This window comes from Crinia signifera, chromosome 5 (assembly GCF_055691185.1).
Source record: "Crinia signifera chromosome 5, ASM5569118v1, whole genome shotgun sequence".
Classification (NCBI taxonomy): Eukaryota; Metazoa; Chordata; class Amphibia; order Anura; family Myobatrachidae; genus Crinia; species Crinia signifera.
Window position 1 is genome coordinate 1,820,364 of NC_139221.1, and position 19,580 is coordinate 1,839,943.

At 49.4% G+C, this 19,580-nt stretch overlaps 1 protein-coding gene across 2 annotated transcripts in view; it reads right to left on the reverse strand.

The window, feature by feature from the left end:
* Window positions 1-19,580, reverse strand: part of LOC146079850 (uncharacterized) — a 68,465-nt gene that overhangs the window by 17,204 nt on the left and 31,681 nt on the right. The window contains exons 2-3 of one of the 2 annotated variants that reach the window (XM_083186503.1): window positions 18,642-18,841; window positions 12,133-12,228 (exon numbers count right to left, since the gene is read on the reverse strand). In XM_083186503.1, the coding sequence (XP_083042629.1) occupies window positions 12,133-12,228; window positions 18,642-18,841 (296 nt within the window). The remainder of the gene's footprint in view (window positions 1-12,132; window positions 12,229-18,641; window positions 18,842-19,580) is intronic. The other variant, XM_083186504.1, reaches the window with a different exon arrangement.

The window sequence follows — 19,580 nt, forward strand, 5'->3', positions numbered from 1 at the left end:
GATGACCTGGAACTGACAGAGCAGATCGGGAGTTCCAAGCGACTGACTATTCCTTGCTAGAGGCCCGTGGGTAATCCCTGATTCCCACTTGATTCCATTGGGTCAGTGCAAACTGTCACAGAAGTAGGATTTGATAGATAGTGCTCAGGAACTGTAGACGGACTAGGAGATGAAGGGTTAAAATGAGCTGGTTTAACAAAAGACTTATTCATATGTAACACAGAAACGGGCAGTGCTCAAATACAAGTTTGAGAAAGCAAAAGTCAATGATAATTAAAGCAAAGTTCTTGTAAGAAACTTGGGGTGATGGTAGCTAAATTTTAAAGAGTGATGAAGGACACTGAAGCAGTGGGTTGTTTGATGAAGTGAAGAAGCCTTGGGCAACAACACCTGTGTCCTCTCCAGCTAAGGGTGGGCAGCTGCAGACCCCCCCAGATGTTACGTTACAGCAAGTGCTGGATGCTGTAAGTAAATGTGAGTCGAAGCTTCTTGAGCAGCTGGGTGTGGTACAGGTGGACATTTCCTCTATTAAGCAAGAAATGGAAAAAACCTGTACTAGGCTGGTAGAAGTGGAAAGCAGAGTATCTGCTTTGGAGGACTGTGTCACCCCCCTCGGTAATCAAGTGAAAGCTATTACCGCTGATATACGTGGGCTTCGATCTAAAATAACAGATATGGAGGGGAGGTTAAGGCGCAATAATGTGCGCTTCATTGGTTTTGATGAGCGTGCTGAAGGCAGGGATGTGGAAAAATTTCTGGAAGAATGGCTTGCGCAGACGTTTGGAAGAGAAGAGTTCTCACCACAGTTTGCAATCGAACGGGCGCATAGGATTCCCGGGCGCGCACCTATACCTGGGGCTAGGCCTCGGACTCTGATTGCAAAGTTACTTCATTTCAAAGACCGGGACACCGTGCTGAGGCTCTCTAGAGAAAAAGGAGAGTTGGTGCATAACGGGAAGAAAATTGCTGTTTTCCCTGACTTTCCAATTGAGGTTCAGCGAGATAGGGCGAAATTCTCTGAAGTGAAATCCCGTTTGAGGGATCTGGGTTTAAAATATACCATGCAGTACCCCTCGACGCTGAGGGTTGCGTTTGAAGGGGAAACAAAGTTCTTCACTGAGCCTGGAGAGGCGGCGGCTTGGTTGGACATTACCAAACCTGGAAAACGACAAGTCCTAGCTAAATAATAATGCTGTTTAATGTGTGGTAGTAACTGCCATAATGGCCTAGTGAAGTGCGGGTGGGCGTGATTTTTGGGGTTTGGAGACACCTGATATATTGTTTGTTATTTTCCTGTCTTTTTTCTCTCATCGGGGGGAAAGTGGAGGGGGGGGGGGGGTAAGTGGTTGAGAAATAAAGTCCCCAAAAAAATGAAGGGAGCAATAGGGTAAGGTATGCCTAGGGTAGGTTATACAGGGATGGGGGAGGGTGGGTGGGGATTGTATTTGTTTGTGTTGTTGTGTATGTGTAGTAGGCCGCATCCAGACTAGGTTTTTTTTTTTTCTTTATGCCTGTTGTTGTATATTTATTCTTGAATCTCAATGGGGATCCGGATTGTGAGTTGGAATGTGAGGGGATTGAACGAGAGAGTTAAGCGGGCCTTAGTGCTAAACCAAACTAAAAAGTATGAGGCAGATATTATTTGTCTTCAGGAAACACATTTGGTTGGGGATAAGTTGTCTTCTCTGAAGCGTTCGTGGCTCGGCTCTCTCTTTCACGCTCCGTTTACATCCACGTCTCGGGGAGTATCTATTTTAATTAAAAAAGGATGTCCTTTTGTATTGGGGTCAGTAAAAACTGATCCACAGGGTAGGTATGTATTTTTGGAAGGCCGCATCGACCGATTTAGGTTGTGTATACTTTCAGTATACGTACCACCCCCGTTTTCCTACGATGTTATTAAAGAGGCTGCAGAATTTGCGGCCGATTTTCCTGAGGCGCAAACCATATGTTTGGGCGATTTTAATAAAGTTATCGATTCTGCATTAGACAGATGGAAACCCCATTCTAATTGGAAACAGGAAAATAGTAAATTTAGGGATTTTTTGGGAGATCTGGGTTGGTCGGACCCCTGGCGTATGAAATATCCAGCCAGTAGGCAATACTCCTGTTACTCTAGTTCGCATAATGTTTGGTCAAGAATCGATATGGTTTTGGTGTCCCAGGGGTTGGTAAATAGGGTGCAGCATATTGAGTACAAGCCCCATGGACTATCTGACCACTCCCCTATAGTGGTGGAATTTGATATGGATATAGATAAGGGTTTTAGTTACTGGAAGCTTCGGCCTTTCTGGCTAACACAGCTAGGCAACCAGGAAATATTAAATGATATGTTTAATGAGTTTTTTGTAGTCAACAACAACTCAGCTAGTCCGATTCACGTGTGGGAAGCCTTCAAGGCGTACACTAGGGGCTTGTTGATTAGTAAAATTGCTCATGTTAAGAAAACTCACCGGGTGATATCTTTGGGCTTAGAAAGGGCCGCTACAGAAAGAGAGGCTAATTACATTTCTTCGGGTTCTGAATTAGACAGGCGGGCATGGCAGGTGGCTCAGAGAGAAATGGTAGATTACCAATTGGATGTTGAATCCCGTAGGGTCACGCTGGGTGATCAATGTAGGTCAGCTAACCTCGATCGAGCTGGCAAATGGCTAGCACTCCTAATTAAACAAGATGCTCCCGCTAGAACCATCGCTAGTATAAATCTACCATCGGGAGAGAAGGTGACCGATACCCCCGCCATTGCAGCAGCCTTTCGTTCTTTTTACGCAGATACCTACCGCTCACAGTTGGGTGATAATTCAGATCTCATTGTAAAATTCTTATCATCCCTAAACCTGCCAAAGTTATCGGACGAGGCTAGTGAGTTTTTAGACTCCCCCATTAATCTAGAAGAAATTAAAACAGTGATTAAAAACCTTCCCAGAAATAAAGCTCCAGGTCTAGATGGACTACCGGCCGAGTTCTACCAGAGGCACGCAGAGATTTTGGCACCCGCATTGTTGACGCTATTCCGCTCTATTTTAGAAGAGGGGTCTTTCCCACCCACCATGTCAGCCGCAGTGATTTCAATGATCCCGAAGGCCGGTAAGGACCAACATAAGTTAGATTCCTACCGCCCTATTTCCATTATGAATACGGACGCAAAAATATTTGCAAAAATTTTGGCCACACGGTTAGGAAGGATGGTGGATTATATTGTGCATCCGGACCAAACCGGTTTTAGGGCGGGTAAATCAACCGCGGTCAATTTAAGACGACTATATTCGTACATTCAGAGTTCCAATGAGCGGAGGACCTTGGCTGCTGTAGCCTCTTTTGATGCGCAGAAAGCATTTGATGTTATAGAATGGGAATATTTGTGGGCGACTCTGAGAGCATTTGGGTTTGGAGATGGCTTCATCAAATGTATTAAGCTGATGTATCAAAAGCCGGTTGCGAGAGTTTCTATCAATGGGCACGTAACATCTCCCTTTGATTTGGCTAGGGGTACGCGTCAGGGGTGTCCCCTATCCCCGCTGCTGTTCGCGGTGGCAGTGGAACCCCTGGCCTGTGCATTGAGAGCAAAATTGGGCAGCAGCATAGGGGGTCTGGAGGATAAATACAATTTGGTCTCTCTATACGCCGACGATCTATTGGTGGGTGTAACAAATCCAGACAGGGACCTGCCAACAGTTTTTGCGTGCCTGGAGGAATTTGGTCGCTGTTCAGGGATCTCTATGAACTGGGAAAAATCTAATCTTATGTTAATAGGAAGACCCACAGATAATATACAAATTAATATCCCAATAAATAGGGCTACAAGGTTTAAATACCTGGGAGTGTACGTATCTGCAGACTCCAAGGAATATATCCCGGTTAATTTGAATCCTTTAATAGGAGATATCCGAAACAAATTAAAAAGATGGGTGAAATTACCTATTAACCAGATTGGCAGGGTCAACCTGATTAAAATGGCCATCCTTCCAAGGTTATTGTATGTTTTTCATCACTCACCGGTATATATTAGTAATAAATTCTTTAAAGAGTTGGATGGTATTCTGTCCTCTTTTGTCTGGCAAAATAAACGTGCCAGGATAAAGATGGCTACCCTTTGTAGAGACAAAACCAAAGGGGGGCTGGCCCTGCCCAATATGAAATTGTATTACCTGGCCTCGCAGCTTACTCATATCAGCACCTGGATACAGGACAGGGACCCCACTGAAGAGGATAGGGAATTGGCGGCTCAGTATGATAGGCATTGTTCCATGCGGCAGATTATTCTTTCGGGAAATCTGCGGCATGGAATGCCCCTCATTATTAGACAATCTATACTGGTGTGGAGGGCGGTGCATAGAATTTTACGGTATCAAGGGACAGATCCAGATACCCCTATGTTTTCACTGGAAACTACCACAGCAATTAAGGCCCTGCAAGGAAGGGAGATATGGGGGAAATTTGGGATCCGGACTCTGGGCCAGATATTTAAAGGTGATCAATTCAAACTATTCGAGGAGCTGCAGGAGGAGTTTCAGCTCCCTAACAGTATGTCATTTAGATATTATCAGATGAGGAGTGCATTGTTGGGTGGTAGAAGGGACCCTCTGCTCCAGATTGTGGATTCCCCTTGTAAAATTATGCTTATGCAGATAGGCCCCTTAAGAAGATTGTCAAAAATATATAGATTCCTATTAGAATACTGGCAGCAAGAAGATCTCCAAAGCCTCAATTCTAAGTGGGAGAAAGATATTCCAGAGTTAGGTCAGGCTCCCTGGACCGATATATTGGTGGCACCAAGTAGAGCCACTACTTCGGCCCGCATCCAACAGGTGCAGTTTAATATTCTCCATAGGATCTATGTCACCCCGGAGGTGCTGGGGAGGATTTCTAGTACTCAGTCGGATGGCTGCCCTAAATGTAAATCACAAACGGGGTCCTTCTGGCATCTGCTGTGGGACTGTGACGTTCTTCAGCATTTCTGGGGTGACGTGAAGAAAGTGATGGTGAATTTGGGGTTCGTGCAGAACGAACTTACTCCTGTCTCCTTGATTATGGGTAGTTGGGAAGTGGGGTCATGCCCCTCGGAAATTAGAGGACTAGGGCGCAATTTAAGTGCCATTGCTAAAGTGATCGTCGCTAGGTCTTGGATGAGCTCTAAAGCCCCGGTAATGGGGGAGTGGGTCGGGTTAGTAAATAAAATATGTAAACAGGACAAAGTGGTATATGCCTCAAGAGGGGTGATTAGAAAACATCGTAAAATTTGGGCAAAGTGGACATCGTCATGTTATTTTACGTAACTTAGTATATTATTTATCTCACTAAGCTCTGAGTATAGATACTGGATGGGTCTAGTAATTATAACATCTAAGCAAAAGTTATAACTCGCAGAAGGGGGACTAGGAGTAACGATAGAGTGGACACAAGGACACTGTTATGAGAACACTTACGTACGGAGGTTAAAGGAGTATAATTCAACTTATAATTTTTTTTTTTTTTTTTTTTTTTTTTTGGTAATGATATTAGCACAAGATATCAGTTCGTAATTTGAATTGACGAACTTAATATATATATTAAAGATGATCTATATGTCTGTATGTGTTAGGTTGAATATGTTATTGTCACTATAGGTTGTATTCACTAATGTAGTTAGAAATTTCTACCTCAGTTACTTGTGAAACTCGGGATGGTTTCAGTGTATGCATTTAATCACGTAACACTTACTTTTATTAAATAGTTTTTTTTTTTTTTTTTTTTTTTTTTTTGGAGACACCTCATATATCATATATTTGTTAATAATTAGTCACTATTTGTTCATTTGTTCACTAAGTCACTTTTTTAAGTATACCATTTTTTCTAGTCATTAGTGCTTAGGGCTAAACCCATTGGAATTAACCAATACAGACGTTGGGTATCGGGCTATTTGGATGCGGCCTAGTAGTAGTAGCAATGTGTTAATTGTGTAGTATGTTGTATGTTTTTTGTACTATGTATGTTGTTTTGTTTATATGTACCTTAATAAAGACTGAATTTAAAAAAAAGAAGAAGCCTTGGGTAATGATATCCGGAAAGAAGAGTGGATAGAACGACGAAATGATTGGATCCAATGAAAGACACTGAAAGACTTTGGAACTTGACTGGAGCTGGATCCGGAACCAGAGCGAAAGGACACTGCAAAAAACCACAAGGCTGTGAATACTGTGATAGGATCAGGCCAGCAGAGGAGAACTGATAGGTTAGGCTGGGAGAACAGGCACTAGGAGAGTCAGGAGTCTTCCCAAAATGATGCAACCGGTTCAGAAGACTTTTTGCACTGACCAAGATCAGCCTAGGCATATCCCCTATATATTTAGTGGATGACTGCCATTGGCTGACGGGACAGGCATACAGGAAAGATCCTGACCTCGCCTAATAGCTCATTTGCCCTAAACCAAGATGGCGGCGCCGGCCTCCCAGCACTGCCAAGCAAAAGTCAGACTCCAGTGCAGCGTGACCATCCCCCTGCCGCCGCTCAGATGCCCGCTGACTCCCGCAGACCCTGGACCCCACGGTGGACACATGCTAGCCAGCGGCGGACACAGACGGGGGAGTAACATGCCTGCCGTGGTGGCATGACACCTCACTCCCAGTCTCCCTCACTCTCATCCTCCCCCACTCCCATCCTCCCTCACTCCCAGTCTCCCTCACTCTCATGCTCCCCATATCTGCCACTCTCAGTCTCCCTCACTCTCATCCTCCCCATTTCCCCCACTCCCAGTCTCCCTCATTCCCATCCTCCCCCTCCCGTCCCTCACAGTCTCCCCGTCCCTCTAATCCTACCAGTCTCCCTCACTCCCAGTTTCCCTCCCCCACTCCCAGTCTCCCTCCCTAGCTTACCTACCTCTCATACTCCCCATCTCCCCCAATCTCCCTCCCTCTCATACTCTCCATCTCCCCCACTCCCAGTCTCCCTCCTTTTCATACTCCCCCACTCCCAGTCTCCCTTTCTCACTCTCATATTCCCCGTCTCCTCCAATCCCATACTCCCCATCTCCCTCACAAACTCACCACCTCCCCCACTCCCCATCTCCCTCCCTCTCCTACTCCCCATCTCCCTCCCTCTCCTACTCCCCATCTCCCTCACTCGCTCTCATACCCCCATCTCCCCGTCTCCCTCCCTCTCCTACTCCCCGTCTCCCTCCCTCTCCTACTCCCCGTCTCCCTTTCATACTCCCACCCCCTCCCTCTCATACTCCCACCCCACTCCCTCTCATACTCCCACCCCCTCCCACTCATACTCCCATCCTCCTCCATCTTATACTCCCATCCTCCTCCCTCTCATACTCCCAGTCTCCCTCCCTCTCATACTCCCCATCTCCCCCACGCCCAGTCTCCCTCCCTCTAATACTCCCATCCCCCTCCCTCTCATACTCCCATCCTCCTCCCTCTCATACTCCCATCTCCCTCTCATACTCCCATCTCCCTCCCTCTCATACACCCATCTCCCTCCCTCTCATACACCCATCTCCCTCCCTCTCATACACCCATCTCCCTCCCTCTCATACACCCATCTCCCTCCCTCTCATACACCCATCTCCCTCCCTCTCATACACCCATCTCCCTCCCTCTCATAATCCCATCCTCCTCCCTCTTATACTCCCAGTCTCCCTCCCTCTCATACTCCCATCTCCCTCCCTCTCATACTCCCATCTCCCTCCCTCTCATACTCCCATCCTCCTCCCTCTCATACTCCCATCCTCCTCCCTCTTATACTCCCATCCTCCTCCCTCTTATACTCCCATCTCCCTCCCTCTCATACTCCCCATCTCCCTCCCTCTCATACTCCCCATCTCCCTCCCTCTCATACTCCAAGTCTCCCTCCCTCTCATACTCCCATCTCATCTCCCTCCCTCTCATACTCCCCATCTCCCCCACGCCCAGTCTCCCTCCCTCTAATACTCCCATCCCCCTCCCTCTCATACTCCCATCCTCCTCCCTCTCATACTCCCATCTCCCTCCCTCTCATACTCCCATCTCCCTCCCTCTCATACTCCCATCTCCCTCCCTCTCATACTCCCATCTCCCTCCCTCTCATACACCCATCTCCCTCCCTCTCATACACCCATCTCCCTCCCTCTCATACACCCATCTCCCTCCCTCTCATACACCCATCCTCCTCCCTCTTATACTCCCAGTCTCCCTCCCTCTCATACTCCCATCTCCCTCCCTCTCATACTCCCATCTCCCTCCCTCTCATACTCCCATCCTCCTCCCTCTTATACTCCCAGTCTCCCTCCCTCTCATACTCCCATCCTTCACCCTCTCATACTTCCATCCTACTCCCTCTCATACTCCCCATCTCCCTCCCTCTCATAATCCCATCCCACTCCCCCTCATACTCCTCCCTCTTATACTCCCATCCTCCTCCCTCTTATACTCCCATCTCGCCCAAGCCCAGTCTCCCTCCCTCTCATACTCCCATCCCCCTCCCTCTCATACTCCCATCCTCCTCCCTCTCATACTCCCATCCTCCTCCCTCTCATACTCCCATCCTCCTCCCTCTCATACTCCCATCCTCCTCCCTCTCATACTCCCCACCTCCCTCCCTCTCATACTCCCCATCTCCCTCCCTCTCATACTCCCCATCTCCCTCCCTCTCATACTCCCCATCTCCCTCCCTCTCATACTCCCCATCTCCTACACGCCCAGTCTCCCTCCCTCTCATACTCCCCATCCCCCTCCCTCTCATACTCCCAGTCTCACTTCTCTCATACTCCCAGTCTCCCTCCCTCTCATACTCCCATCCTTCTCCCTCTTATACTCCCAGCCTCCCTCCCTCTCATACTCCCATCCTCCTCCCTCTCATACTGCCATCTCCCTCCCTCTCATACTCCCCATCTCCGTCCCTCTCATACTCCCCATCTCCCTCCCTCTCATACTCCCCATCTCCCTCCCTCTCATACTCCCCATCTCCTACACGCCCAGTCTCCCTCCCTCTCATACTCCCCATCCCCCTCCCTCTCATACTCCCAGTCTCACTTCTCTCATACTCCCAGTCTCCCTCCCTCTCATACTCCCGTCTCCCTCCCTCTCATACTCCCGTCTCCCTCCCTCTCATACTCCCATCCTCCTCCCTCTCATACTCCCCATCTCATCTCCCTCTCATACTCCCCATCTCCCCCATGCCCAGTCTCCCTCCCTCTCATACTCCCCATCCTCCTCCCTCTCATACTCTCATCCTCCTCCCTCTCATACTCCATCCTCCTCCCTCTCATACTCCCATCTCCCTCCCTCTCATACTCCCATCTCCCTCCCTCTCATACTCCCATCCTCCTCCCTCTTATACTCCTAGTCTCCCTCCCTCTCATACTCCCATCCTCCTCCCTCTCATACTCCCATCTCCCTCCCTCTCATACTCCCATCTCCCTCCCTCTCATACTCCCATCTCCCTCCCTCTCATACTCCCAATCTCCCTCCCTCTCATACTCCCCATCTCCCTCCCTCTCATACTCCCCATCTCCCTCCCTCTCCTACTCCCCATCTCCCTCCCTCTCCTACTCCCAGTCTCCCTCCCTCTCATACTCCCCATCTCCCTCCCTCTTATACTCCCCATCTCCCTCCCTCTCATACTCCCCATCTCCCTCCCTCTCATACTCCCATCCCACTCCCTCTCATACTCCTCCCTCTTATACTCCCATCCTCCTCCCTCTTTATACTCCCATCCTCCTCCCTCTTATACTCCCATCCTCCTCCCTCTCATACTCCCCATCTCCCTCCCTTTCATACTCCCCATCTCCTCCAAGCCCAGTCTCCCTCCCTCTCATACTCCCATCCTCCTCCCTCTCATACTCCCATCCTCCTCCCTCTCATACTCCCCATCTCCCTCCCTCTCATACTCCCCATCTCCCTCCCTCTCATACTCCCCATCTCCCTCCTCTCATACTCCCCATCTCCCTCCCTCTCATACTCCCCATCTCCCTCCCTCTCAACTCCCCATCTCCCTCCCTCTCAAACTCCCCATCTCCCTCCCTCTCAAACTCCCCATCTCCCTCCCTCTCATACTCCCCATCGCCCTCCCTCTCATACTCCCCATCTCCCCCACACCCAGTCTCCCTCCCTCTCATACTCCCCATCTCCCTCCCTCTCATACTCCCCATACTCCCAGTCTCCATTCTCTCATACTCCCAGTCTCCCTCCCTCTCATACTCCCTTCTCCCTCCCTCTCATACTGCCATCTCCCTCCCTCTCATACTCCCCATCTCCGTCCCTCTCATACTCCCATCTCCATCCCTCTCATACTCCCATCTCCCTCCCTCTCATACTCCCATCTCCCTCCCTCTCATACTCCCATCTCCCTCCCTCTCATACTCCCATCTCTCTCCCTCTCATACTCCCATCTCCCTCCCTCTCATACTCCCATCTCCCTCCATCTCCCTCCCTCTCATACTCCCATCTTCCTCCCTCTCATACTCCCATTCTCCCCATCTCATCTCCCTCTCATACTCCCCATCTCCCTCCCTCCCTCCCTCTCACACTCCCCATCTCCCCCACGCCCAGTCTCCCTCCCTCTTATACTCCCCATCCCCCTCCCTTCTCTCATAATCCCAGTCTCCCTCCCTCTCATACTCCCATCCTCCTCCCTCTCATACTGCCATCTCCCTCCCTCTCATACTCCTCATCTCCGTCCCTCTCATGCTCCCCATCTCCGTCCCTCTCATACTCCCCCATCTCCGTCCCTCTCATACTCCCCATCTCCCTCCCTCTCATACTCCCATCCTCCTCCCTCTCATACTCCCCATCTCATCTCCCTCTCATACTCCCCATCTCATCTCCCTCTCATACTCCCCATCTCCCCCATGCCCAGTCTCCCTCCCTCTCATCCTCCCATCCTCCTCCCTCTCATTCTCCTATCCCCCTCCCTCTCATACTCCCACCCCCTCCCTCTTATACTCCCATCCTCCTCCCTCTCATACTCCCCATCTCCCTCCCTCTCATACTCCCCATCTCCCCCATGCCCAGTCTCCCTCCCTCTTATAGTCCCCATCTCCCTCCCTCTCATACTCCCATCTCCCTCTCCTACTCCCCATCTACCTCCCTCTCCTACTCCCAGTCTTGGCCCCTTTCATACTCCCCATCTCCCTCCCTCTCATACTCCCCATCTCCCTCCCTCTCATACTCCCCATCTCCCCCATGACCAGTCTCCCTCCCTCTCATAGTCCCTATCTCCCTCCCTCTCATACTCCCCATCTCCCTCCCTCTCATACTCCCCATCTCCCTCCCTCTCATACTCCCCATCTCCCTCCCTCTCCTACTCCCAGTCTCCCTCCCTCTCATACTCCCCATCTCCCTCCCTTTCATACTCCCCATCTCCCTCCCTCTCATACTCCCCATCTCCCTCCCTCTCATACTCCTATCCTCCTCCCTCTCATACTCCCAGTCTCCCTCCCTCTCCTACTCCAAGTCTCCCTCCCTCTCATACTCCCATCCTCCTCCCTCTCATACTCTTAGTCTCCCTCCCTCTCATACTCCCATCTCCCTCCCTCTCATACTCCCATCTCCCTCCCTCTCATACTCCCCATCTCCCTCCCTCTCCTACTCCCCATCTCCCTCCCTCTCCTACTCCCCATCTCCCTCCCTCTCCTACTCCCCATCTCCCTCCCTCTCCTACTCCCCATCTCCCTCCCTCTCCTACTCCCCATCTCCCTCCCTCTCCTACTCCCAGTCTCCCTCCCTCTCATACTCCCATCCTCCTCCCTCTCATACTCCCCATCTCCACCATGCCCAGTCTCCCTCCCTCTCATAGTCCCCATCTCCCTCCCTCTCATACTCCCCATCTCCTTCCCTCTCCTACTCCCAGTCTCCCTCCCTCTCATACTCCCCATCTCCCTCCCTCTCATACTCCCCATCTCCCTCCCTCTCATACTCCCCATCTCCCTCCCTCTCATACTCCCCATCTCCCTCCCTCTCATACTCCCCATCTCCCTCCCTCTCATACTCCCAGTCTCCTTCCCTCTCATACTCCCAGTCTCCCTCCCTCTCATACTCCCCATCTCCCTCCCTCTCATACTCCCCATCTCCCTCCCTCTCATACTCCCCATCTCACCCATGCCCAGTCTCGCTCCCTCTTATACTCCCCATCTCCCCCATCGCACACCTCTTCCCGTCCATCTTACTCACCATCGTAAGATTCCTGAGGTAACTGTTCTTTCTTTAGTGATTGGGATATCTGCTTTGATTCGAATTCTGACCATTTCCCATTTTTCATTAGGAGAGCTGTGGAGGAGAACAGAGAAGTGTGACGGCATGCTCCATGTTAGTGTCATGCCAATGTTTATAACTGAACATTAATGATTAATTGTGATCATGGACGAAATGTAATCGGGTGCGAATTTTAGATGTGCGATTTTTTAGAAAGAAGTGGCCAATAACGCATGTATTTTAAAAATGTGCACGTTTTGCTGTAAAAATCACACATTTTAAAATGTCCCAAAAAATAAAAAAATTGCACATTATAAATTGCATCCAGATGTTCTCATAGAAAACAACAAAACTGCAAATGTAATAGTGTGCTCTTTTTGGTAATGAGTATGAAAGGGAGGGAGACTGGGAGTATGAGAGGGAGGGAGACTGGGAGTATGAGAGGGAGGGGGATGGGAGTATGAGAGGGAGGGAGATGGGAGTATGAGAGTGAGGGAGACTGGGAGTATGAGAGGGAAGGAGATGGGAGTATGAGAGGGAGGGAGACTGGGAGTATGAGAGGGAGGGAGACTGGGAGTGTTAGAGGGAGGGAGATGGGAGTATGAGAGGGAGGGAGATGGGAGTATGAGAGTGAGGGAGACTGGGAGTATGAGAGGGAAGGAGACTGGGAGTATGAGAGGGAAGGAGACTGGGAGTATGAAAGGGAGGGAGATGGGAGTATGAGAGGGAGGGAGATGGGAGTATGAGAGGGAGGGAGATGGGAGTATGAGAGGGAGGGAGACTGGGAGTATGAGAGGGAGGGGGATGGGAGTATGAGAGGGAGGGGGATGGGAGTATGAGAGGGAGGGGGATGGGAGTATGAGAGGGAGGGAGACTGGGAGTATGAGAGAGAGGGGGATGGGAGTATGAGAGGGACAGGGATGGGAGTATGAGAGGGAGGGAGATGGGAGTATGAGAGTGAGGGAGACTGGGAGTATGAGAGGGAGGGGGATGGGAGTATGAGAGGGAGGGAGATGGGAGTATGAGAGTGAGGGAGACTGGGAGTATGAGAGGGAAGGAGACTGGGAGTATGAGAGGGAGGGAGATGGGAGTATGAGAGGGAGGGAGATGGGAGTATGAGAGGGAGGGAGACTGGGAGTGTTAAAGGGAGGGAGATGGGAGTATGAGAGGGAGGGAGATGGGAGTATGAGAGGGAGGGAGATGGGAGTATGAGAGGGAGGGAGACTGGGAGTGTTAGAGGGAGGGAGATGGGAGTATGAGAGGGAGGGGGATGGGAGTATGAGAGGGAGGGAGACTGGGAGCATGAGAGGGAGGGAGACTGGGAGCATGAGAGGGAGGGGGACTGGGAGTATGAGAGGGAGGGAGATGGGAGTATGAGAGGGAGGGAGACTGGGAGCATGAGAGGGAGGGAGACTGGGAGTATGAGAGGGAGGGAGATGGGAGTATGAGAGGGAGGGAGACTGGGAGCATGAGAGGGAGGGGGACTGGGAGTATGAGAGGGAGGGAGATGGGAGTATGAGAGGGAGGGAGACTGGGAGCATGAGAGGGAGGGGGACTGGGAGTATGAGAGGGAGGGAGATGGGAGTATGAGAGGGAGGGAGACTGGGAGCATGAGAGGGAGGGAGACTGGGAGTATGAGAGGGAGGGAGATGGGAGTATGAGAGGGAGGGAGACTGGGAGCATGAGAGGGAGGGGGACTGGGAGTATGAGAGGGAGGGAGATGGGAGTATGAGAGGGAGGGAGACTGGGAGCATGAGAGGAAGGGAGACTGGGAGTATGAGAGGTAGGGGGATGGGAGTATGAGAGGTAGGGGGATGGGAGTATGAGATGGAGTGGGATGGGAGCATGAGAGGGAGGGAGATGGGAGTATGAGAGGGAGGGAGATGGGAGTATGAGAGGGAGGGGGATGGGAGTATGAGAGGGAGGGAGACTGGGAGTATGAGAGGGAGGTAGACTGGGAGTATGAGAGGGAGGTAGACTGGGAGTATGAGATGGAGGGAGACTGGGAGTATGAGAGGGAGGGAGACTGGGAGCATGAGAGGGAGGGAGATGGGAGTATGAGAGGGAGGGAGACTGGGAGTATGAGAGGGAGGGAGACTGGGAGCATGAGAGGGAGGGAGACTGGGAGTATGAGAGGGAGGGAGACTGGGAGCATGAGAGGGAGGGAGACTGGGAGTATGAGAGGGAGGGAGATGGGAGTATGAGAGGGAGGGAGACTGGGAGTATGAGAGGGAGGGAGACTGGGAGTATGAGAGGGAGGGAGACTGTTCTCTTCCTCCCACTCCACTAACTCCCCTCTTCCTCCCACTCCACTCCCTCCCCTTTACCTCCCACTCCACTCCTTACCCTCTACCTCCCACTCCACTAACTCTCCTCTTCCTCTCACTCCCTACCCTCTACCTCCCACTCCACTACCTCCCCTCTACCTCCGACTCCACTCCCTCCCCTCTACCTCACACTCATTTTTATGAAATAGACACCTTTTATCTATATATTTAGCGCAGTTTTATCCTTCCTGTACCTACCTTGTTTACCATTGGGAGTGACTACCCACTTTCCTTTTAAACTGCTGCTTGGCAACAAGCACACAATATCTTGATATCTAACCCTTCCACTCAAGCTCCCTGCCTAGGTGTCATCCTTTACTCTGTACTGTCCTTTGTACCCCACATACAATCTGTCTCAAAATCGCGTTACATGCATCTAAAAAACATATCCAAAATCGCCCTTACCTTACACAAAACACTACAAAAACTCTAAACCACGCACTCATCATCTCACACATTGATTATTGCAATAGTCTCCTTATCGGCCTTCCCCAATACAGACTCTCACCACTACAGTCCATCATGACTGCAGCTGCGAGGCTAATCTTCCTAGCCAGACGTTCATCATCTGCAAAGCTACTCTGTCAGTCACTTCATTGGTAACCTGTATTCTACCGTACTCAATACAAAAACAGCAGATTATACATACGATAAAATTCTAAATACTTCATGGCAGCCCTCACATAACGGGTTAAGGTCCCTTTCTCCATACTGATAGGCAATTTCTTAGGTTCTCTTAGGATCCACCCACCTATATTACATAAGCCTGCTCCTCTCCATATCCCTCAGTCTTTTGAATGTCTCCACCCTGGATCCTAAGAGAAAAACAAAAAACAACAGGGAGGGAAAATGATGTGCTGCCATGAAGTATTTAGAAGAAATGGAATTAATGGAAGTATAATTCGCTGTTTTCTTTTTCTTACTTCATGGCAGCCCTCACATAATGATATATAATAGCTAACACAGGAAGGGCAATATTATACCTTAAGCCATGGCCTGACTAAATACACACGGCCACCAGAGGAATCATTTGACAAATCCAGCACAAAGCTTGGTGAATGTATGAATCGGGGACCAAGTTGCTGGCGCGCATGTCTCTCACCGACACCTGGACCTTTTTAGCCCACGAAACAGACATTGCTCTGGCCGAGTGCGCCTTATTCACTCTTTGAGCTTCATGTCCAAGTAAAGGTAGTTGTTTCTTTAACCCATCTTACAATGATTTGTTTAGTAGGACAACAGCCTTTCCTTACTCCTGCTGGGATAATAAACAATTCCTAAAAGAATGGACTCTGTCTAAATAGATAGATATAGCCCGGACCACATCCAGTGTATGGAGAATTTCTTCCTTCTTATTCCTAGGCTTGGCAGAATAATCTCCTGATTAATGTGGAATGATGATCTTACTTTGGGCAAAGATGATGGATTTGTTCGCAAAACAATCTTATCTGGAAAAATCTTCAAATATGGTTCTACTGCCCACAGGGCCTGCAGCTCTCCAACTGGCCTAGCGGATGTTTTTGCAGTGAGAAACATTACTTTCCATGTAAGAAACAGTAGCTTAGTCCTTTCCAATGGCTCAAATGGTGGTAGCATGAGACCATTGAGTACTAAATGGAGATCTCATTGAGGGACAAATTACTTTATTTGAGGCCTAAGTCTTCTGATGGCCTGACAAAACCTAGCAATCAATTTGTCTTCTGACAGTTTCCGGTCTAAAAGAACTTAACGCAGCTATAGGTACTTTAAGGGTAGACACAGCTAACCCTTTTTCAAATCTTTCCAACAAAAATGGTAAAACTTGAGGTATGGTAGCACTGAAGACATCATATTTGCTCTTAGACCAATTGATAAACATTTCCATACTCTGTCATATACTGTATAAATGAGGAAACCATCTTCCTTGTTTGCATAAGGAGGTCAATCACTGGAGAAGACCAGCCTTTTTTTCTCAGGATCTCCAGCTCAATTTCCATGCCATTAAAGACAGATTGTGAGGATACTGCAGTGGCCCTTTACATAAGAGACGGAGAACAATAGGTACCCTCAGGGGTTCCCCAATTGCCAATCTCATCATTGTTGGGAACCATGCCCTTCTCAGCCAAAAAGGTAAAAGCACAATGACTTGTGCTTGGTCGTCCAAAATCTAAAACATAAGCCATCCTGAAACTCCACTTCTGGGAAAAAGTCTGTTGCACTTGTGGTTACTTCGTTGTAATGGGAGAAGAAAAGATTAAGCTCGGAATTCTCTGCTGTCGCCATCAGGTCTATGTCTGGAAGACCTAAATGGACCACTATTAACTGGAACACTAAGTATTTCAGCTCCCAATCTCCTGGACATAATCTTCTTTGGTTTACGTAATCGGCCACCACATTCTCCCTTCCCGGGACATGCAATGCTGCTAAAGACTTTAGATGACCTTCTGCCCAGTCCATAATGTTCTGTACCTCCTTCATCATGGCCGAGCTGCTGGTACCACCTTGTTTGTTGATATATGGCATCACGGTCATGTTATCTGAACAAACCTTCAGATGACTTGTAATGTTGTCCTTAAAATGGCCTATTGCTAGCCAGTCTGCCATCATTTCTCTCAAATTTGAGGAGAGATTCCTCTCCTGAGGGGACCAATACCCCTGGCAGTTCTTTTGTGACAAACGAGGTGCCCAGCCGCTCATGCTTGCATCTGTTATAAGAACTTGGAAGTGTGACACCATTAATGGAGAACTTCTTATAGCAAGCTGACCAACCCTCCCCCTGCTCCTTCCACATTGCTAACTACTGTGCACGGCATTACAAAGTGCTTCTATCCTGCTGTGTGTAGAGATGGATTTTGCAAGATTTCAAGCTCTGATGAGCTATGCTGTTCTGAGAGGAAACAGGTAGAGGGTCCAGCAAAGGAGAAGAGAGAGATCATGCTTGAAGAGGGCCTGATCGCTCCTACATGCCCCTCCTGGCTCATATCCGCGAAAGTTACCCGGAGGACTTCAGAAACTTTCTGCGGATGGATGACGACACCTTCCAGGAGTGTCTGGTTCTGGTGACCCCCTATATTGAGAAGCGGGAGACCAGCTGGAGGGTTCCTATCTCGCCTCAGGAGAGGCTTGTGGCTACCCGGCGGTTCCTGGCGACTGGGCAGTCCTTTGAGGACCTGAAGTATGGGACACGCATCTCTGCGCAGGCTTTGGGACATCATCAGTCCATCGTCAAAGTTTTACAGTACAAGTATTGGAAGGTAAGAAATCACACCACACATTGCTTGCCATTTTAGCAAAAAGTTTTATTGAAAAACTGAATATGAAAGTTTTTTTAAGCTGTGTCCAACATGGCTGAGAAGCCCAAACATGTGAAAACACGACAGTACTTTATATCTTTAAAAGATTATATGTCATTTAGTAGCATAAAACTATCGCAATCTACATAAAGTGCAACATCAAATATAAATACTAGAAGTGGTGCAGCCTGCGGCAGTGGCGGTGAGTGATTTCGCTCACCGCCACTGGAAGATGGTTCCACGCTACCATCTACCTTCCCCTCACAGCATGTGTGCATTGTCCACCTGAAATGTCTGAGCTGCAGAATGCAGGAAAATATCTGCTACATGTCTGATTTTCCTAAATACACATGTTAAATATACGGCCAAAGTGGAGCAATGTGTACATATGTTGCTGTGGAATAATCAACCAACATTAAATAGACTTGGTTCCTCCACCTCATCCTGATCTGCCATCATAGATGTGTATATTGCTGAGGTGACGGTGGATGTGTGGCTATTCGGTGTGGGTAGCTGGTTTGGGGTGGAGATTGGATTTAAGGAGAAGACTGCAGAGTGGTGGAAGGGTGGGTGATGGTGGAAGTGGGTAGGGTGGTTGATTTGAGGAGGGGTGTGAGGAGGTGGTTGGTAAGTGGAGGCCGTTGAATGGGCATAACCCAAAGGGTGCATGGGCTGTTGCTGTGGATGAGTACCGGTGGAAGGGTAGGTGGCGGGTGGCGTGGTGTAACTGAAAGGGACATGTGGAGCAGGTGCTTGGGGTGGTGGGCCATTGAGGTTCCATTCTGGTGTTACTTGGCCTGGGAGTGTCTTGTACAAAACCTCGTTCATCAAGCGCTGGCACTCTACTTGCTGGTACGGTGTTAGTTTGCGCATGGTTTTGACTACGTACGATGCAAAGTCATCAAATTCATCGTGTTTACGGAGCAGGTGACACCGCGCCTCCTGTAGTAGTGGGTCTTCGACAAATTTGCTACTGCGCAGCCTCTTCCTGGTAGCCTGTTGCGGTGGTGACATTGTCTCCTCAACAGGTAGCTCGTTAAGGTCAGGGGCATGACCAAGGTCTTCAGGTGATTGAAATAGATCTTGTGACTGTAGTGAAAAAAACAGAAAGGTCATTTAAAACTTTTTTTGGGGGGTTTTACAGTTCCCTACAACCGTTGAAGAATGGCAAGGCATCGCAGAGGAATTTGATAGGCGCTGGAATTTCCCAAACTGCGGTGGGACAATAGATGGGAAACATGTGCGCATCACCAAACCCACCAACAGCAGCTCTAACTACTTTAATTATAAGGGCTACTTCAGCATTGTTCTCATGACGGAGGTCAAAGCCAACTATGAATTTATTTTCCTGGATGGGGAAAAATGGCCAATGCTCAGATGGCGGGTCCCTAAGGAATACCCGCTTCTACGATCGGCTGTCCACCAACACCATTAACCTGCTGGGTTTGTGGCAGATGAGGCATCCGCACTGCACAAACATATAATGAAGGCCTACCCACAAAGAGTCCTGAACCAGTTACCACCTTTCTAGGGCACGCAGGGTTGTGGAGAATGCATTTGGCATTCTCAGCAACCGATTCAGGATCTTCCACCAACCCATCAACATGCAGCTGGACAAAATAAACTATGCCGTAACAGCATGCTGTCCACTGCACAAAATTCTCCGACGCAAGGCCAGCAACAGAATGCCATTGCTCCCAGCAGGACCCGAAGCGGAGCTAGCGCAGATTTCCTCTGTGTCGGCTCCTGCAGTTTCCTTACGCGGCTCTGCTAGGGCCAAACAGGTCCGGGAAAGCTATAATGCATATTTCAATGAGGAGGGAGCTGT